We start from the raw sequence: 22951 nt of genomic DNA on the forward strand, positions 1-22951 counted from the left end.
AGCATACACGTAATAAACAATAGGAAGATTAGTTATTGAAATGCAAAGGATTAAGGAGTGCCAGGACTCGAGTGGACAAGCACACTGCAGGGAATTTTGTGATCCAACACTTGGAATTCCGTAGGCCCAGCTGATAGCATTCACAAGGTAGAGAGTGGAGCTGCCAGTGAGTAATCACTGACCATCTGTTATTTCAACTGACAGCAAGTCAATGCACCAGTCAAGCCGACACAGCAGGTTAGCCGGACATCTTCTCAAGCCCTCTCAGCGCTCCTGGCCATCCATCAATTTGACCTACTCGTCTGAAAAGAAAGAAATAGGACCCCAACAAAATATATTTCGGGTTAGGTAGGGCGCGCCCCAGGACATCGATCTGCCCGTGTGTGCCCGGTCATCAAAGCCAGTGCTTGACAATCAAGCGAATACTTGGATCATTTTATGGAAGGTTGTCAGAGATGATTGCGTCCTGTTCAGCAACATGATGTGTTTCCATGTGCGGAGGTGTGAGATGTAGTGGGAGGCATTCGGCGACGGCGGTGTGATTAACCGCCTATTAATTGCACCCCCAGGAAAACCCGACAATATTCTCCCGTATTTGTGTCTCATCAAATCGAGTTGGGTAATGGCGTTATTAGTGACGCAGGTCAGCTCCGAGTGAAAGCCTGAGGCTTTGAAGCTCTGAGCAGCGGCACCGAACAGTTCCCCTTATCCTTGACCTTCGAAAACCTCGATACGACGACGGCATGGTAATGAGAGACGCTGCGGTAACACCTCTTAGCAGAGTGTATCGCAGGGATATCAAGGAAAGACTCGGAATTCAACGCTCTGGAGGTTCCTGACCCAGGATTTTGTAATTCAGATCGGGACATTCGCAGGCAAACCCACAATCCAGGCAAACGATGTAATCACACCAAGTATTAGAATTTCAGGCTTTCCGCAATAAAATCAAATAAATAATCTCGGAGTTCACTTCTACTTTTGGTGAGCCGATGTGACCTCATGAAGGTTTTGCAGTTCACTTTGACCCACAAAGATGAGACGAGGTCAAAGACTGATAAATTCAAGGTCATTTCTTCTTGCGTATCAGGATGTTTTTACAGGCTGATGAAATTGGTACTCTATTTTCCAAACCATGAGCTTATGCCTTTTTGTTCGCCCTCTGAAATGTCGTCCTCTCAAGGACGATGCTTTCTGTCCATGTGGAAACGAGCCAAAGTGACCTCGATCTACAAAACGGAACCCTCTCGACCGCTCTCCAATTAGCCTTCTTCACATAATCTGTACGTTAATGAAATCCAGCAGTCTGCAAGGCCTCGGTTTTAACGTCCACCATGTTGCCCCTGCGAGCGGAATGGAGTGCCGCACTTTCAGCAGGATGTCAGAGCTATGTCATTTAGCCATATCGCAGGGTCCATGACAAGGTCCAGCAACCCGATTTTAACTATCAAAGCTTTCCAGAAAAGGATGTCTTGTGTCTCACACACCTTTGCTGTTTGAAAATCTTTCTCCAAGTGGTGTTATGAAAAAAAGGAGACTTTGTTTGCATTCCTTTAGCCTTGAATGCCCTCTCTGAGAAGACCAAGTCTTTAATTGTAGAGTGGCGAGGAATCTTGCATTCAAACAACATCATCTCATGCAGAGGCCTCCCACGGATTGTATTCATCATCATAATTTCATATGAGATCTGTGCAGCTGCTGGTAGCATCATTGTTGAGAGTGCGGCCGTCTGCCGATGCACTGCTTCCTGCAGGTTAGAGGAAGAATTTGTACTTTGTTCAGGGTGCCAGTGATAGCTCGACTAACTCTTCGCAAAGGACACAGTGGGATCTTTAACGTCCACCAACGGATTCCAGCAGACGAGAATCCCAGTTTAGTGTCTATCCGAGGGACTGCGCACGCATTGATGAATCACCTGCCTGTGAAACATCGGGATGAAGGTTTATAGCTGGGTCAGGATTCGAACACAGGCTGGACAGCTTAGAGGTGAGTGTGCGTACCTTGAGGTCACTCTGCCAACTCCACATATTCGATTGAAAGAGGACATTGCTCCTGCAATCGGTGAAGAAGGAAAAAAAGTAAGCATTTCCAGGAAGTTTGCCGATAGTTTGAGAGAGAATGTTTCTTACAAGGTCAGACAGACTTGAATTTGCAAGATATTTTGATTACTAGCATCCACGACACCCAGTTTAAGGTCCGTCCGCGAGATGGCACACTTTGTGAAACATCGTCCTATCTGCGAAGCACAAATACTACAATTTATAGTTGGATTGGGAATCGAATCGGGACTAGACAGCTGCATGTGCACCATTCTGTCGGATAAAAAAAACAACTCATATATATCTATATATATAAAAGAAACTTTTTGTTTGTTTGTTTGTTTGTTTGTCTGCACACGCTAATCTCCTGAACGGTGAAAGATAGGAGGAAACCTCTGATACAAAAAATGTTGGGACGGGCCCCGGGAAGGTTATAGGCTAGGTGGCGAGGCCGGTCGAGGCCGGTCTGGGCCCATTTCGCAATTAAAAGCTGAGCTGAATTATAGTAGTCAATCTTCTACGGCCGCGGGAAAAGCTGAATTATAGTAGTAAATCCATTCCTAAAGAACCCTGGCAATGCCGGGTGCTTTCGGCTAGTATATATATATATATACACCGAGTGGTTTGTATATATATATATGTATATATGTGATTGGCTCTGGCAAAAGCAGACAATTGGGGGTATTTCTCTTAGCGAGAAAAAGCAGAAGAAATTCAAAATATGACCACAGGGACCAAGTTGAGATTTTTATATGGAAAGAAAGAGTAACTTCTCCAGATTATTATGCACCAAAACATTTTTCCAGGAAACACCGGAAAAGTTGTGAAATTCGATGAAGAATCTAAAATGTCATTCTCAAAATGTTCTCAGAAAGTCACGAAGATCGCGAAATTTCGATATTTTACAATGAGCCATACATCGTAATTCGAAGGAGATCCCTGACATACATGTTTGGTATGAATGAAAAGCTCTACGTGTGCACATTCTTTGTGCGTGTGAACTGTATTGTGAACTTTGAACCGAATTATCTCCATTGTTTAAACGAAAATATAATTGTCATTAAAATACCATAACTTCATTATTTTTGATCCAATTAACATAATGTATATATCAAATGAAAGTGAAAAACATGGGGAATCAGATGATATCAAAATCTCAATTTGATTTTTGACCCCTAAGTGTCTGCTTTTGCCAGAGCCAGTCACATATGTATATAGTCACATATAGTCTTCTGGGAAGGCTTTCCACTAGAGACTAGACGTTGGAACATTGCTGCGGGTATTTGCTTTCATTCAGCCACAAGAGCATTAGTGAGGTTGGGCACTTATGTTGGGTGACGAGGCCTGGCTCACAGCCGGCGTTCTAACTCATCCCAAAGGTGTTCGTTGGAGTTGAGGTCAGGGTTCTGTGCAGGCCAGTCAAGTTCTTCCACACCAATCTCGACAAACCATTTCTGTATGGACTTCGCTTTGTGCACAGGGGCATTGTCATGCTGAAACAGGAAAGGGTCTACCCCAAACTGTTGCCACATAGTTGGAAGCACACAATCGTTTAGAATGTCATTGTATGCTGTAGCATTAAGATTTACCTTCACTGGAACTAATGGGCCTAGCCTGAACCATGAAAAACAGCTGCAGAGCATTATTCCTTCTCCACCAGGCGTTACAGTTGGCACTATGCATTCGGGCAAAAGTCCAATTGTGGCGAGCTTTACACCACTCTAGCCGATGCCTGGCATTGCGCATGGTGATCTTCGGCTTGTGTGCGGCTGCTCAGCCATGGAAACCCATTTCATGAAGCTCCCCACGAACCGTTGTTGTGCTGACATTGATTCCAGAGGCAGGTTGGAACTCGGTAGTGAGTGCTGCAATCGAGGACAGACAATTCTTATGCGCTACATGCTTCAGCACTCGGTGGTCCCGTTCTGTGAGCTTGTGTGGCCTACCACTTAATGGCTGAGCTGTTGTTGCTCCTAGACGTTTCCACTTCACAATAAGAGCACTTACTGTTGACCGGGGCAGCTCTAGCAGGGCAGAAATTTGACGAACTGACTTGTTGGAAAGGTGGCCTCCTATGACGGTGACATGTTGAAAGTTACTGAGCTCTTCAGTACAGCCCATTCTACTTGTTTGTCTACACACATATACATATATATACACATATACATATATATAAATATATATATAAATATATATATATAAATATATATATATATATATATATATATATATATCTATATATATATATATATATATATACTAGCAAGGATACCCGTCTATGACGGGTGCAAATTGGAAGGATTCTTAAAATGCATTAATTAAAGGTGAACGCTCTGACTATATCCTACAATGCCTAAGATTGGGGGTATTGATATCAGAAATTTTTCAGTAGTACTCGGGCACCTCGTGGTATTTGAGCGTCTTGGCAAAATCGTCATGATTGCAGAGGTCGAAGAAGGCAGTCAGCATAGTGGCTGGTGGTGGTCACTCTGCCCTCTGTACGGCATTGTCCATATGGAAGTAGACTCGCTGGCCATTCTCGAGGTGGACAGCTAGGCCAATGACTGGAGCGAAATGCTCGGAAATTGGGTGCTCTAGGATCCTCCACCATGATGTGGTAGCTGTAGTACTGCAGCTGTGTGAGTTTTTGTCCATCTTTTCCAGTAGCAGTCCTGGCCACCAGGTGGATAGTGTAGCCATCCGTTCCATATGGGAACACTATGGGGTACTGTAGTGCATCATAAGATGCATGCAGCTCACTTATCCTTTTGAGTGCCCCATCGCGAAGTTTAAGGACAATATCTCTGGGTTCTGTTGGCTCATTGTCCATTAAGATGGCGACTTCTGGTGCAGACTGGGCGTTGTTACGGCGTGCATGCTCACCACGTGGTCGCTTGTTTTCGCGAATGATTATATGGCGCTCTTCCGAGTTACCTCCTTCTGCAAGCATATCTCTTGCAGTCTTCAGCTCACGGACCAGATGGTTATTCTCGTGGAACCACTTTGTGGGCATTTCAATGATGTGTGATTTGAGGCCGCTGTGGTTCCTGGCAGTCAGCTCGTTGGCATGTGAGTCCAGGAAGTAGACCTGTAAGAACTTTGGCTGACCTTCTTCAGGCAGAAGCAAGCTGCCAATGCGGTGGAGCACTTGACCTTGGATACAGAAGCTCGGGTTCCAGCCCTGTACTTGAGCTTCCTTATGCCCGAAGCTCGTCATCGCAAAACTGCCATTATACGTTCGAATGTTGTCAAGGAAGTGCTTGCTGAGGAGACCTTCGCCAGAGAGAAGTTCCTTCAGGAAGGGAGGAAGGGCAGGGAAAGGCTCAAGGACGACTTTCCCATTGTTGCAGCATACACCCTTGGTCTCTCCTTCGAACTTGTAAGCAGAGCAGAGAGTGCAGACTTGGTCCATTCGGCCGATGTTTGCGTGAGTTGTTGGGTCAGCCGGGTCATATGTGAATGCCTCCCTTTTGTTACTTGGTGTCTGGGCCCGAGCTCGTGCTTCTGCAGTGCTGTGACGGTTTGCCTCGTGTCTTGCATCACACTCTTCCTCAGTCGCGTTTACTCACTGTTGTTGTTGCCGATGAGCCTGTTCATTGAGCCTGGGCGATTGCTCATCTTGTGTCTCATTTACTCGCTGTTGTTGTTGCCGATGAGCCTGCTCATTGAGCCTGGTTGTTCGCTCCTCTTCGGTCACCTGTTGTCTCTCAGTCTGTTTTCGCTTAGCTGCAGCTGTCGTCGGAGTTCGGACCAATGCAGCTCTTCCTTTTTCGGGGCATTTCAGAGATTTTTATCAGAAACTGTGTGGATTTAGGCCTGGGTCATCTAAAAGCAGAAAATCGAAAATGCTCATGAAAAAGAAGAAAATAGAAAATCATGAAGTGGAATTTAATTGAGAAACTGCGTCATGTAAAATCAGAGAATCCAGAATCAGAAAAAGCGATCAGAAACTGCGTGGAAGGTGGAAGGTGGAAGGTGGAAGGTGGAAGGTGGAAGGTGGAAGGTGGAAGTCGGAAGTCATTGTCGTCAATTGAATGTCGCATTTTTTTTTTATTCCCTGTCAAATGGCATTGCTCCCGCATTCCGAACCCGGAAGTCGGAAGTCATTGTCGTCAAATAAATGTAGCATGTATGTTTCACTCCCTGTCACATGCCGTTGGTCCCATGTCAATCGGATGAAGTTGAAAAATTAACGTTACGAAATACGCTGATGACGTCATAATTTTAAAACCCAAAGGTTAAAAAAACATTTAAGGTGTGCTGTAGTTTCTCTGGGACGTACTGATTCCGAATATGAAGTTGAAAAATTAACGTTCCGAAATACGCTGATGACGTCATAATTTTAAAACCCGAATTTTTTAAAAATTTTTAAGGTGTGCTGTAGTTTTGCTGAGACGGACTGATTCCGAATATGCCTTTGGTTTTGCTCTGCGATGAGTAGTTCTCGAGTTATAAGAGGACAAACAAACAAACATACTTTACTGCTATATACATATACAAGCTTGGCATTTAATATGGAATTTTTTTTTTGTGGGGGTGAACTTACTTTTCAAGATGTCTTAGAACCTAATTTCATTGGAATTATGTTGAAATTATTCTAGATTTTGTTAATGTGACCTTTAAAAGAAACAAACACCACATTTGACATTTCTAAACAAATATATTGATCCTTGAAAGTGATGTAAACTGATACCGAACTCAATTCATGGACAGTACTGTGTTAAACTTCTGTACGTTTTCCAGAAGTATCTCTTTATTTTGCACATTACCCAAAAATTTTTTAACAAAAACAAAAGTTCAATTACGACTGGGATTACGGACAGTAAAATTACAGTTCAGTACTTCGTGTAACCCCCACGAGCATTCAGGAGAGCACGTACACGTTGAGGCATGCTGTTCACGAGATTTGCCAAGGTTTGGACAGGAATCGCTTGCCATGCAGTGACAATAGCCTGCTGCAATTCACGCACAGAGGTCGGCTGCTGGTCCAGGTGGTCGATTTGACGCGTTAATTCTGCCCACAAGTTCTCTATCGGATTCTTATCCGGGGACATGGCAGGCCACTCCATATGCTTTACACCACGGTCAGCAAGAAAGTGATGGATCATGCGAGCACGATGAGGCCGTGCATTGTCATCTTGGAAGACAAAGTTTCCTCGAAAGGCTGCACAAGCAAATGTAAGCAATGTTTCTTCCAGAATGGCCCTGTACTTGAACTGGTTCAGGTTTCCATTCAGAAGAACCAGGTCAGTTTTGCCCCCTGCATGAAAAGCAGCCCAAACGGTCACCCCACCACCTCCAGCTTGGACTCTTTGCACTATACAATCTTTGTTGTAGGCTTCATGCACTTGTCTGTGCACTCGGACGTGGCCATCTTGACGATAGACCAGAAATCTAGACTCGTCACTGAAGATCACGTGATTCCAGTGTCCTGGCTGCCATTGACGGTGCTCTCTGGCCCACTGCAATCGGCGCTGGCGGTGTTGTCTGGTCAGGCATGGCTTTCTCAGGGGACGCCTGGCACGATAGCCTGCTTGAACCAGTCGTTGGTTGACTAGCCTTCTGGATACAGGCACATTTGTCAGTTGCTGCCACTCAGCCCTAAGCCGATTAGCTGACTTGGTACGGCCATTGCGGACTAACTGGTGCAGCTGGCGATCATCCCTCCTTGTGGTTCTGCGGGGACATCCTGGCCTCGGTATTGGAGTAGGGACACCCCTCTGAGCATTTCGTTTCAGGATCTTTGACACCTGACCTTGAGTGATGCCATACTGCCGAGCAATAGCACGCTGTTTCATGCCGTAATTTCGTAAAGCCACCACTCCATGACAAACAGCATTGTCGAGTTGACGGACCATCTCCAGAGGAAGCGGCAATAACTTTTGGAGACATGCAGCAGTTGTTTTCCACCAATACAGAACACAACAACCCTTGTATACCCGACTGTGAAGCCAATCATCAAATGCACCTGTCCATACATTTTGCCACGTCACCTGTGATATAATCCTGTTGTTGACTTCTTGCTGCGACAGACAATCAGTGACATGGTTCTTTTAACAAATAAATCACCAAAGTGTAAAAGAAACTCACCAGATTGATATACTGAGTTAAGAAAGTAAACCCAAGTCAAGAAAAAAAAAAAATTCCATATTAAATGCCAAGTCTGTATGTATATATATTGTTACGGACCGCGGATAAGATGTTGATTTGCCGAGCGGATGGCGCCGCGGCCCTAACAGTTACCCCGACTAACCCGATTCCTGAACGTTGGCCAAAATCGCGCCACGGGTATTCAAAGGGGAAAAGACTAAAGCGAAGGATGTGATGAAGAAGAAAGACAAAGGGTAAGGAATACAAATATAATTTATTACTATGTACAGGATTGAAAGAAACCAAGGAAGAAGGAAAGATAAGAAAATAATTTACAGAAGATATTAGAGACACAGTGCAATGCTAGCTTACCTACAGTCTTAATTAACCCAGGACAGAACAAACAAAAGACAGACTCATGCGGGGAATGATGACAGGAATGGCAGGAGGTGGATGGCTGGAGGGGGAGGAAGGTTCAGCTGGACCCGCAGCACGGTCGGGTCGGGGATTAGCAGCCACCGCCCTTTATCGATCAGCTCGTTTAACAGCCGCCGTTCCTTCGCGGCCCTGCTCCAAACTGCCGTCAAGGCCCCCAAGCTGCTGTGGCTGAAGCTGCTGTGGTTGCTGCTGCTGTGGCTGCTGCTGCTGTGGCTGCTGCTGCTGTGGCTGAAGCTGCTCTTGTAGGGATCACTTACTCAACTCCTCTCGTACTCAACTCAACCACACCACTCAGTCCAACCACACCACTCGGCTCTTGCGCGCGCACTTTTATAGCGCCTCAGGCGATCAAGCCGCCGGCCTTCAGGACACGCCCCTCGGTGAGCTCGCTTCGGCCCTGATTGGTGGGCACAGGCCTTCTGACTCCACCCTTGATGACGATGGGCGGGCAAGCCCTTCTTCCCCGAGCTGAGCACATGCTTAATGGCGGCTATTGTAGTTGGCAGTAGAAGTTTTGGGAGTGGGAATGGGGCATGAAAGGGAGTCTATCTTATTTCACTTGGTGCAATGGAGTGTCATCTTAATGGAAGACAAAGCCTTAACCTAATACACAGAATAAGGAAATAAACTACTGAACAGGGGTATTATGGTGTCCTTCATGTATGCTTTATGGAACTAACTACTGGAACGCCCTTTTGACCTTTATACAACCACAAACGGAGGGAGGAGGGGCGATATTTTCAACAACCTTTTACAACAACAATAAATAAAAAAAACCATTCTCATATCCACAACAATATATATATAGATATATATATATATATATATATATATATATATATATATATATATATATATATATATATAATACATATATATATATATATATATATATAATATATATATATATATATATATATATATATATATATATATATATATAGATATATGTGAATGGCTACAATACTGGGTACACTTTTACGCAGATGAAATAGAAAGCCCTCAGCAAAAGAAAATGAATGAATGAAAAGACACCTATGGTTTTATGTTGTAGCAAATGGTCTTGAGGACTTGCAAAGACCTGATTTTCATATTATATCATGCACTTACATTTGCAATGGTTGAGTAAACAAGACAAAAATGGCACATTTTCAGAATAAACATGTTACACTCTCAATGTCAATTTTTATTTCATTATCTTTAAATAAAAATATGCATTGATGATTAAAATTGTAATTAAATGGAATGTTTGATGTCTAGGTATGTCTGTCTCCTGGTGTTGTTTTTTACATTTTCTAAAATTCCTTGAAATGTGCAATGCGTGGCAAAATAAGTGATCCGTGCTTCATGCATACTGCTTGGTGTCCACCAAATTCACAATAATTGTGATGTCAGTTTCATTTTCAAATCACGAAGGACTTGTGAAATGAACTAGGTGTGTTCTAGGTTAACAAATACATTAAGAAGAATGCCCTTGATGCTTCAATGATCAATCAGAAAGTTTTTTCGTGTCCGCCCCGTTATGCACGAATCACATCCCAGCAAAAGTGAAAAGAAACCCGCATCGCTCGAAACTTGATTATGTGTAACGCGGGTCCCGTTTGTTGTGATAGCAAAACAGTCACTCGCTGGCAGATGACCACCTGTTTACGGATGACGTCAGAACTTGTTTTTGTGTCCGTGTCCTCCGGTGCTGCGTTATGCACGATTCCAGCGTGCAAAATACACTCTAGTTTTCATTTTGGTGAAAACGAAGCATGCAGCAGGTCTGATGCTTCAATATATACAGATCAACATAATACAGCATACTTACTGTTTCCTGAAACTTTATTTTTCCACTCAGATGTAACACTTAGTGTACACTATTGTAGCCATGCACACACACATATACATATAGATATATAAATACATATATACATTATATACATAAATATACATATACATATATACCTACATAAGCATATACATATGTACCTACATAAACATATATATATATACTGTATATACTGTATATATATATATATATATATATATATATATATATATATATATATATATATATATATATATATATATACATATTGTATATATATATATATACATACATACATACATATCCATGAGTTCAACAACATATTTTTCCACAGCATGGAATATAATCTTTTCTGGTGCTTTGAACCTGGGATCTCAGGATCATGAGAAAGTGCTCATATGAAAACAACAGGCCAGGCGGTCTTTTCCACATTGGCAACATTTTCAACATGTAATGCAATTGTGAGGCCTCATCTCTCTGGATCATCCTTCGCTCGTTATTTGCCTGCAATGAACTCATTGATCCACTCTTAGCCGGTTGCCATTATGAAGGAACCAAACTACAAACCGTTTCAGTATGGATTTCCTGCCTTATGGTGCAAAATATTTTATCATGACGCAATTTCCTAAACATAAATTTCACGAAGAAAACGTTCAATTTATCATGTAACCGATTGTTTTTCTCTCCCAATGTTATATGTATGTCGATTATCGGCTTGAAATCTTTGTCAACCTTTACAAATATTGTGTACATGGTAAACCTGTAGACAAAGAGCTGGCATGGTGGCCACGACGTAAGCACATTTGGCTCCAGGATGTTTAGCCGAAGTTTGAATTCTGGCCCAGCTATATAAACCGTCATCCTGGTGATTTACAAATTACAAATTGATGCCCTAACCAGCAGGGGAGGGGGGGGGGGGGGGCACTGCATCAGCAGCACATCCGCACTCCCAGCAGTGATGCAAACCAGGAGCCACAGGCTGCACAGAAAATAAATGAACGTTTAGACAATAGGATTTAAAGCCCATGTTTAAAAACTAAAATGCCTGTAAGCATATTGTTGTTTGTTCATGTTCTTGTGTCAAGCAAGGGCACAGCACCTACAATCTATAAAGTCTTTGGTATTGGCCAAGGTGAGGGTCGAACCACCGAAATCCCAGAGTCAGAGCAGATGCGCTAAGCATTACGTCACCACCGAATCTGGTTGTTATTATTCCTCATTCACCTCATTGAAAGTGTCGGTGTGTCTCCGATGAATATCTCACTTGCACCACCTTTTGATCGCCCCACGCACTGACTCACTTGACTCTACCTTAAGAAGAATGCCCTTGATGCTTATTCAATGATCAATCAGAAAGTTTTTTCGTGTCCACCCCGTTATGCACGAATCACGCTTTAGACTTGTTCACTTCATTCTTTGGCCTACACACACGACAATACTTTCCTGTTATTTGGCTCGTTATTAGAATTGTGCTGTCATTATGTATTTCGCATAATAATTGTCGCTGCTTCGTATTCCATTATCCAGAGGCTCCGCGCCATGCAAACACGAGTGACTGCTTTATTATATGATTATTCAGCCTCTGGGAAGACTTTGATATTATGTTTGTGCATTGTATTTATCACCATCGGGCCCTTAGTCTCTGCGCGCTCGACTGATGCACACACAGTGATGCCCGCAGCCGGTAATTAAGCAGGTGCCTTCGGAAAGAACCCCATTCCGCTTTGTTAAACGCTGTATATTGTCTTTGCCATCTGCAGTCAACGAAAATGCTCACGGAATTCTAAAAGGAGAGAGCCCACGTGATGGAGACCGATCATTAGAAGCATATTTCTGCATTCTGGACACCGATGCATTTTGATGAGCACAATATCAGTCCATCCAATAAGTTGTTTAGTTACCTCCGCCACCAAAGGTGGATGGAGGTTATGGTTTCACCCCTGTCTGTTTGTTTGTGAACAAGATATCTCAAAATGTTGTGGACAGATTCGGCCGAAATTTGGCAGAGATGTAGAGTATGTGACAAGGACGAAATCATTAGGTTTTGGTGAAGATCTGGATTCGGATCCGGCTACTAGAATTTTTTACGAGATTCTTCACCATTGGGAGATATGGCCAAAAACGATACATAGCAGGATATCTCAAAAAGTTGTGGAGATAGGGCCAAAAACGATACATAGCAGGATATCTCAAAAAGTTGTGGAGATAGGGCCAGAAACGATACATAGCAGGATATCTCAAAAAGTTGTGGAGATCGGGCCAAAAACGATACATAGCAGGATATCTCAAAAAGTTGTGGAGATAGGGCCAAAAACGATACATAGCAGGATATCTCAAAAAGTTGTGGAGATCGGGCCAAAAACGATACATAGCAGGATATCTCAAAAAGTTGTGGAGATAGGGCCAGAAACGATACATAGCAGGATATCTCAAAAAGTTGTGGAGATCGGGCCAAAAACGATACATAGCAGGATATCTCAAAAAGTTGTGGAGATAGGGCCAAAAACGATACATAGCAGGATATGTCAAAAAGTTGTGGAGATAGGGCCAAAAACGATACATAGTAGGATATCTCAAAAAGTTGTGGGGATAGGGCCAAAAACGATACATAGCAGGATATCTCAAAAAGTTGTGTAGATAGGGCCAAAAACGATACATAGCAGGATATCTCAAAAAGTTGTGTAGATAGGGCCAAAAACGATACATAGCAGGATATCTCAAAAAGTTGTGGGGATAGGGCCAAAAACGATACATAGCAGGATATGTCAAAAAGTTGTGGAGATAGGGCCAAAAACGATACATAGCAGGATATGTCAAAAAGTTGTGGAGATAGGGCCAAAAACGATACATAGCAGGATATCTCAAAAAGTTGTGGAGATAGGGCCAAAAACGATACATAGCAGGATATCTCAAAAAGTTGTGGAGATAGGGCCAAAAACGATACATAGCAGGATATCTCAAAAAGTTGTGGAGATAGGGCCAAAAACGATACATAGCAGGATATCTCAAAAAGTTGTGGAGATAGGGCCAAAAACGATACATAGCAGGATATCTCAAAAAGTTGTGTAGATAGGGCCAAAAACGATACATAGCAGGATATCTCAAAAAGTTGTGGAGATAGGGCCAAAAACGATACATAGCAGGATATCTCAAAACGTTGTGGAGATAGGGCCAAAAACGATACATAGCAGGATATCTCAAAACGTTGTGGAGATAGGGCCAAAAACGATACATATCAGGATATCTCAAAAAGTTGTGGACGGATAATTTTCAATAAATGTGATTTTGTATTGTGATTTTCTGGTCTACTCTGGGACACAAAACGTAAACTGTTCACCTGGCAGAGGTATACTCTCTACTGTGTGCCGTCCTAGTTTTATTTATTTATTTGCACGTTTTGGCAGATAATGCAAAAAGACACGTGATGAATGTGGTAAATACACATCATCGCCATATTTATGACCGGCCATCATCTTTGAATTTAATTGCGCCGATATGTGTCATTCCCCTTTGTTTATTTGTTGGTTGTTGCTTGAGGTACAAGCCATACTTACTCTAACTTACGGTTAGAGAACTTGAAAGGAAAACCTCAATTGAAGTGCATCCAGGTGTTGTAGGTCGAGGGGTGGCAATATAGCCAGCCGTTGGTAGTCTGCTTATTAATTTGTTCTGCGCAGTGGAATCCAACCACAATGCCGCCACCGCCACAGGTGCCGCTGTATTTCAGAGCATTCTCCCCTCCGCACAGATACATCAAGCTGGCTGTCCTGTCGACAAGATTTGTGGACTTTAAAGATCTCATGGTGTCTTTTAAAAAGAGTAGGCCATTGTGTGCAACACGGTTAAATAATCTCCTTAGAGTTAGATTGGACAAGGAGTCACATGTACTGTATAATAAACTTAGGTTAATGTAACAAATAATTGTTTTGAAAATAGAATAAAAGTGAGCTGATAGATTAACTTAAGAGGTTATGGATAAAGGATTGGCAAGGTAGGTAATATGGCCTCTTTGTGTTTATAAGTCTCCTTCCAATAAGAGCTGGGCCTATATCCTAATCAGTAATCGGCACACGTCGATATCGGCAATTTTTCGGTAATCGGCATCGGCCGATTGGAGTAAGGTTGGAGTACCGATTACAGTTGTACTGTATACAACCTAAAAACCTTGAGTAGCTACCTTGAGTAGTAGTGAATTTTAATAAACATATTTATTATATTTTGTGTCGGTTAAAATTTCGTGTCCATCGGACTAACAGTTGCAGATAAATTTTTTTTCATACTGTTCAGATCAAGCGTTGTTGTACTTGTCGAATTATGACGTCATCATGAAGGAACCGATGACATCATCATTAACATATCTTATTCCCCATAGGGAGGGAGTACTTCACAATGAGTCTTGTTTCAATTTTTTTCATTGAGCTGTTTCGGAGATATAGAGGTGTAACGCTTTTCCAAGATGGCGTCTGTACCACGTGACCTAAGACGTCATAAATATGAATAAAAATATTCTACAGGCGGAGGCGACCTTATGGTAAAATTTCGTGTCAATCGGACCAACGGTTGCCTATAAAATGAATTTTTTTTAAACTAGCAAAGGTACCCACCCTACGGGTGGGGCTTCAATTGGGAGGCCCAAATGAAAAGGTAAAATATCAGAAATTGAAGGCCTTTTGTATTTTAAACGATTCATATTCATATTCATATTAGTAAGATATACATCTAAAAATACTGTTTAGATTTTGATGATTTGCGTGTGATATTTAACGGATGTTTATATAAATCGTGCCTCCAAATTGAAGCCCCGCCCTTAGGGCGGGTACCGTCATATATAATGGCGATACAACATAACTTCGCATCGCAGTGACGGTGAGCACCAATACGGCGCCTGTAAGACCCTGCTATGTATCGTTAGGGTTGGCGGCTGCTAGAATCCAAGGGAATGATTCCTGGTGAGATACCCGTGCTACGCACGGGTGGGAGGCCAGAATCAAACAGGCAATGCAGATACGTCGAATGCTAAAGCATGAAACCAATAAATTCCACATTCCTGTAGCACCTTCAGTCGCACATCAGACATGGACAGCAAGTTCGTGAATGACTTCCATGAAAAACGTACCCGTTCGCAAACAAACGGGTACGTTCACGCATAGAAACATCGATCGTGGGTCCATGGCGAATCTGCATATGGCGATCCCCGAAGTTCACGTTCAGAAAGTAGAAACCATCATGGCATGTCGTCATTCACTTGAACGAGATGTCTCTATTTTCATTCCAAACAACAAATCTCCAATCACAAATTAATCACACGAATCACACGAACGCGAATGTTATGCGGGAGTCCAAACCTGAGAATGCTGGAGACCAAAGCTGAAATTGGAAAAACTAAATAGCCTATTTTACTCCTGGAGATCCCAGGACTACCCACCCAAAATATCGTTGCGATCGGTTCAGCCGATTTTGCGGTACCTTCGAACGGACAGACAGACAGACAGACGGGCGGACATTTGGTGAATTATAGTAAGATGCAGACACGCACGTACGTACGCTCCGAATGCCTAACCCTGATTTTCGCTTCGTGAGCTCAGGGAAATTAACCAATTGCTTTAGAAACAGCCCGAGGACAAAGGAAAACTAGATCGTTCACACTGTACACTGCCTTCCACGCAAAGTACATCTGACGTCATACGTTCCAGGAATTATCAAAGCGTCATATATATATATCTATATTATAATAGCCGTAGATGATTCTGTCTGTCTGTCTATCTGTTGGGTGTCTGTCCGGGGTGTGGCTTACTCGGTTTGCAGAGTAGCTCCACCCATAGCTCCACCCATTCTGGGAGTGGCTATAAACAAATATCCACCATTTTATTAACTCGCATAGCTTTGAGTCCTGTTTTGTAGGCCCGTGGTGTCTTGCTCTCCCCCAGTTTTATTTCAAATCAAATTCGATAAATCATTTCATTTTTCACAGTCGCTAACATAGTTTTAGACTCGGTTGAAAAAAAACGGGAAGAAAATCCGATGAAAGTTGCCGTTTATAGAACGAAATGAATTCTCAAATGCCTGTAACTTCAAGGCCATTGAGTCTCTCTCACGCCTTTATCTCCAATATAACTCACCATCATGGTTTTAGACTCGGTGTCAGCAACGCGGGAAAACGCAGAGATATATTTTAAAAAATACACCATATCACCGCCCAACAGCCAACAAGTATCATACACCGCCCAACATGACACAGACGTCAACATTTCGACATTATCGCTTTTTCTTTAAACCGAGCCGAACCGAATAAACCGAGTGAATTCACCGTTTACCTTTGGTGACAGTCGTCACAAAACGACATATATTTCTTCGTTTTTATTTCATTCAACATTTTTAGCCGGAAGTAAAATTACCGAGAAATTACCGAGTTCAGGAAATTACCGAGACATATTTCTTCGTTTTTTTATTTATTAGTTATTTGCGCATACACTTTAAATAGGTCTATTTGAAATATTAAATTTTCACAATGTAATTTACTTGCCATTTGTCATTTGATAATTATGAGACACTTCCTATTGAGGATCGTGACAATTCATGCGGTGCGTGGAAACTTCCATTTCCAAAATGGATGAAGAACGCAGACCTGAACAGGATGCAGCTAGAAAACGAATGAGAAGGGCGAACGAGTCCGTCGTCGAACGTCAATGCAGACTTGAACAGGATGCAGCCAGAAAACGAATGAGACGGGAGAACGAGACAGTTGAGGAACGTGAACACCGACTCGCACAGGATGCTGCTGCAACAACGATGAGGAGGGAGAACGAGACCCTCGACGAACGTGAACACAGACTCGCACAGGATGCTGCTGCAACAACGATGAGGATGGAGAACGAGACCCTCGACGAACGTGAACACAGACTCGCACAGGATGCTGCTGCAACAACGATGAGGAGGGAGAACGAGACCCTCGACGAACGTGAACACAGACTCGCACAGGATGCTGCTGCAACAACGATGAGGATGGAGAACGAGACCCTCGACGAACGTGAACACAGACTCGCACAGGATGCTGCTGCAACAACGATGAGGAGGGAGAACGAGACCCTCGACGAACGTGAACACAGACTCGCACAGGATGCTGCTGCAACAACGATGAGGAGGGAGAACGAGACCCTCGACGAACGTGAACACAGACTCGCACAGGATGCTGCTGCAACAACGATGAGGAGGGAGAACGAGACCCTCGACGAACGTGAACACAGACTCGCACAGGATGCTGCTGCAACAACGATGAGGAGGGAGAACGAGACCCTCGACGAACGTGAACACAGACTCGCACAGGATGCTGCTGCAACAACGATGAGGTGCGAGAACGAGACCGTCGATGAACGCCAACACAGACTCGCACGGCATGCTGAGCAACAAAGACGTTGGAGTGCTCAGCAAACATATACAACCGCAGCCATAATGAATCCGGCCGAAGTATCCGATAATATTGTTCAAGAGCATAAATGCGGTCCAATGACGTCACCATGTGTGTACTGTTCTGCACACCATTTCACAAATGAATCAACAGGACAAGGGGATGGATTTACACTGTGTTGTTCCAAGGGAAAAGTTAAATTGCCTCCACTATTTGCCGTACCTGCTCGACTGCAACAACTTTATCAGGGTGACGATGGAAAATGTCGCAACTTCCGAGACAATATCCGGAATTACAATTCGGCATTAGCTTTTGCATCAATGGGTGCTCAGATCTCATCTCCTCCAGGAAATGGACCATACTGTTTCAAAATCCACGGTCAAATTTACCATCGCTGTGGTCCATTACATCCATCACATGTACATGAACAAGCACAATTTGCACAATTTATTTATTTATTTATTTTGGATACAGCTCAAGCTACAAAGGAACGTATGAATCGACCTGAGAATCACAGATGTTTGCAAGAATTGATGGCAGAACTGCACAACATACTATCTGACGTTAATCCTTATGTCACATGTTACAAGACTATGTTCGAGCGTGAACAGGAAGAAATCAGGAAAGCTGTCCTTGAAGATCGCCTCCCTTCTACCTTGGAAATGCATTTTCGTCGACTGTGTGCAGACGACCAAAGACGTTACAACATACCAACTGCTGATGAAATTGCTGCTGTCTTCGTTAGTGGACAAGATGGTGAACCACCTGCAAACAGGGATTTCCAGGTTCATTTGCATGACCAGGGCTTACACAATCTCTCTCCACTTTCCTCTCACATTGATCCCATGACATATCCCATTCTCTTTCCACATGGCGAGCCTGGATGGATGATAAACATGCCTCACCAGCGACAGACTGCGGTTCGAAACAAGGTAACTCATCGTGAATTCTATGCCTACCGACTGGCTATTCGAAATGAATTCAGCACTATCCATTCTTCGGGGAAATTGTTCCAGCAGTATGTTGTCGACGGATATTGCAAGGCAGAAGCAAATCGACTGCAATACTTCAAACAAAATCAGGAAACCCTTAGAGCCATGGAATACAGAGGACTACTGGACCACGTCCAGAACGTTGCTGCTGATAACCAACGTCCTGTCGGTCGTATCGTCATTTTGCCGTCGAGTTTTGCAGGGAGTCCCAGAGCTATGCAGCAGAACTACCAAGATGCTATGGCCATTGTTCGCAAATTCGGAAAACCAGATCTTTTCATCACGTTCACGTGTAATCCAAAATGGACAGAGATACAAGAAAACATCGGCCAACACCAACGAGCTGAAGGCAGACCAGATTTAGTGGCACGCGTGTTTCATCTGAAATTAAAAGAGTTAATCGACGATATAACGAAGAAGCACGTGTTGGGCAAAGTACGTGCATTTCTCTACGTCGTCGAGTATCAGAAGCGTGGCCTACCGCATGCCCACATATTACTCATGCTGTGCCAAGAAGATAAAATTTGTACCGCTGAAGACATTGACAGAATTGTTTCCGCACAAATTCCTAATTCAAATGAGTCACCAGAGATCCATTCCTTGGTGAAGTCTCACATGATACATGGTCCGTGTGGCAATTTAAATCGCCATTCGATTTGTGTGAAAGATGGAGTGTGCAGTAAAGGCTTTCCAAAAGCGTATGCTGCAGAGACACTTGCGAGCATAGATGGCTATGCCCTTTACAAGCGTCCCCCAAATGGACCCACCATAACCGTTCATGGAACCGATGTTGATTGCCAATATGTCGTCCCATTCAATGCTTATTTACTGAAGAAGTACAGAGCACACATCAACATTGAGGTTTGCGCAAGCATAAAGAGTATAAAGTACTTATTTAAATATGTGTACAAGGGACATGACTGTGCCAGCATCGAAATTCGAGAGCGCGGGAGAGTGGAGGTGGACGAAATAAAGACCTATTTGGACTGTAGATATGTCAGTGCCCCAGAGGCAGCATGGAGATTGATGGAATTTGAAATGCACAAACAGTCCCATTCCATCACCAGACTTGCGGTACACTTACCTGAATTGCAGACTGTTGTGTTCAGGGATGGTAACGAGGAAGAAGCCATTGTACGACATAGGGGTACAACACTTACAGCTTGGTTTCAGTTAAACCAGAGAGACCCTGAGGCACGAAGTTATCTGTACCATGACATTCCAAAATATTACGTATTTGAAGATGGACGAAAGACATGGAAACTTCGACGCCGGGGCGGCAACAAGGTTATCGGACGCATGGTTTCGGCAAGCCCTATGGACATTGAGCGCTTTCATCTTCGTGTACTCCTGCTGCACTGCCCTGCTAAAACATCATTTGAAGATCTCAGAACCGTAGATGGAGCAGTTTGTGAAACATACAAGGATGCAGCCAGGAAATTACATTTAACAGAAGATGATACAGAATGGGACAGGTCCTTAGCTGATGGAGTTATCTTTGCCATGCCACAACAATTGAGATCTCTTTTTGCAACCCTATGCATATTCTGCACACCAACAGACACGTCGGCACTGTGGGAAAAATATAAAAACGACCTTTGCGAAGATTTTGTGCACAGCGGCCATATCTTGGAACAAAGTATTTTCATGGCATTGCGAGAAATACAGTCCTTCCTCCTGAGACATGGACAGACCTTGGAAGCATTTCAGTTACCAGTACCTCCAGACACTGTTGAAGATCTTTCGAGCGATGATTATCAGTATGTACCGGGACATGAACATGAAAAAGGTGAAAACAACAGACAACTACTAAATGATGACCAAATCAAAATTGTAGATGAGGTCCTACAGGCCGTTCATTGTAGGGACCAGTACACAGGCAACCGGTTGTTTTTCGTTGATGGACCGAGCGGAAGTGGCAAGACCTTTCTCTATAATACGCTTCTGCACATCTTGCAAGGCCAGTGTCGTTTGGTTCTTCCAATGGCGTACTCGGGCATTGCAGCAACATTGCTAGCAGGGGGCCGTACATCGCACCATCGATTTAAATTGCCAGTGCCCATTTTGGAAAACTCCACATGCAACATATCACCTACGAGTAAAGATGCAGATACTCTAAGGAAGGCCAACCTATTCATTTGGGATGAAGCACCTATGGCTCCAGCATATGCTTTAGCGGCTGTTGATCGATGTCTCCGGGATGTAACCAGCAACAACATTCCTTTTGGTGGAAAGGTCTTACTTCTTGGTGGGGACTTCAGGCAGGTTTTGCCCGTTGTACCTCGCGCTGCACCTGCAGCAATCATCGCCACATGCATCAAGCGTAGCAAGTTGTGGCCAAAGTTCAAACTGCTGAACTTAAAATCAAACATGAGAGCTAATGATGACGAAGAATTCTCAAAATGGTTACTGTCGGTTGGAAATGGGACTGTGGAAACAATTCCTGACTCAGATTTAATACGACTGCCTGATCGTATCTGTGTAGAAGACAACATGTCTTTAGCAGAGGCTGTTTTTGGTAATTTGAACGAAATCCATTCAAACTATGATGCGCTGGCACAACGAGCCGTGTTGTGTCCAAAGAATGAATCCACATTTGTGATCAACGATGAGATACTGGATGCATTTCCTGGGGAAGAAAAGACGTACTTCAGCGCTGATTCCATTGTCTGTGATGACCCTGAAGAGGCACTAAATTATCCTATGGAATTCCTAAATCAATTAACTCCTTCTGGAATGCCATTGCACAAACTTCGTCTCAAAGATGGTGCTGTCATCATGTTACTCCGTAACTTTGATCCGAAACAGGGACTGTGCAATGGTGCAAGATTGGTTGTTAAAAGATTGTTGCCAAACATAATAGATGGAGAAATAATTTCTGGCAGTCACAAAGGAACACGCACATTTTTACCCAGGATTAGTATTGCACCTTCCGATACAACACTACCATTCGTACTCAAACGCCATCAATTTCCAGTTCGTGTGGCATTCTCTTTCTCAATAAACAAGAGTCAAGGTCAAACATTACACAAAGTTGGGATTTACCTACCAGAACCCGTCTTCAGCCATGGCCAATTATATGTTGCATTGTCGCGTGCTAAACGATTTGAGGATGTCAAGGTAAAGGTAGTCAGTAATGGCCAACAGGGAAAAATTGATGGCCGCAGTGGAATCTTCACCCGTAATGTTGTTTACCCGGAGGTCCTGCAGTGACACCATTCAGGCAACAAAAGGAGGTCACGAAGGAAAATAGTTAATTACTCCGACACATTTAGTTGCGGTGATTGAAAAATCACCGGACTATTGTTGCTGTTTTGATGCTTTTTACTGCTGTTTTCATGCTTTTTCACTGCTGTTTTGATGCTTTTTCAGTGCTGTTTTTTCACAGCTGTTCTGATGCTTTTTCACTGCTGTTTTGATGCTTTTTCACTGCTGTTTTGATGCTTTTTCAGCTGTTTTGATGCTTTTTCACTGCTGTTTTGACGCTTTCCACTGTTGTTTTGATGCTTTTTCACTGCTGTTTTGATGTTGTTTCACAGCTGTTCTGATGCTTTTTTGCCGTTTTGCCTAAAAATCTCATTTCAAAAAAAAAAATTCCAAAAAAATCTCACAATGATGACATATAATTCAACGAAAACGTTGAAGCAACCGCATAATATTACGGTGTTGTTTAACTCTGAGTGAGAATAGTTCTAAATTTTTAAAACTTTCTTCTGATATTTGTGATTTCTTTCAAACAAACTGTATTTCCCATCTACACGGGCATGTATGTATTCCTATTAACGTTATGTAAAGTACATAAATTGTGTGGATTACATCATTTGTGGATGTGATCAATTATTGCCAGTAACCATTTTATATAACTGAATGTGCAGGTGCAGCATCTAACTCAATATGTCGAAATGTCACACACATCCATGCCCGTGGGATTCCCACGGGTGACCCCGCTAGTATATATATATTTCACATTTCAAAGGCGTTCCGGCAGTATTCTGGGCTGCCAAGCAAAATGGCCACATTATTTAACAGTCCCCTTTTATAAAACACGTTGACTTATCGGTACGTTATAAGTTCATACTGCATTCCGGTTCGTGGGGTGCTGGCTTGAACATTTCTTCCTCCTTCTTCGTGCTGCTTCATCACGATGAAGATTTGCTGCACAATGCCAAAGTCCAGC

General features: G+C 43.1%; 1 protein-coding gene across 1 annotated transcript; it reads left to right on the forward strand.

The window, feature by feature from the left end:
* The first annotated feature begins 18678 nt into the window (after nucleotides 1–18678).
* Nucleotides 18679–22638, forward strand: LOC144891594 (uncharacterized). Its single transcript, XM_078775214.1, has 2 exons — nucleotides 18679–20514; nucleotides 21382–22638. Exons 1-2 carry the CDS (start codon nucleotides 18679–18681, stop codon nucleotides 21985–21987), a joined length of 2442 nt encoding a protein of 813 aa, XP_078631340.1. The 3' UTR covers nucleotides 21988–22638.
* The last annotated feature ends 313 nt before the right edge of the window (nucleotides 22639–22951 follow it).

This window comes from Myxine glutinosa, chromosome 4, assembly GCF_964187855.1.
Source record: "Myxine glutinosa chromosome 4, kmMyxGlut1.1, whole genome shotgun sequence".
Lineage (NCBI taxonomy): Eukaryota > Metazoa > Chordata > Myxini > Myxiniformes > Myxinidae > Myxine > Myxine glutinosa.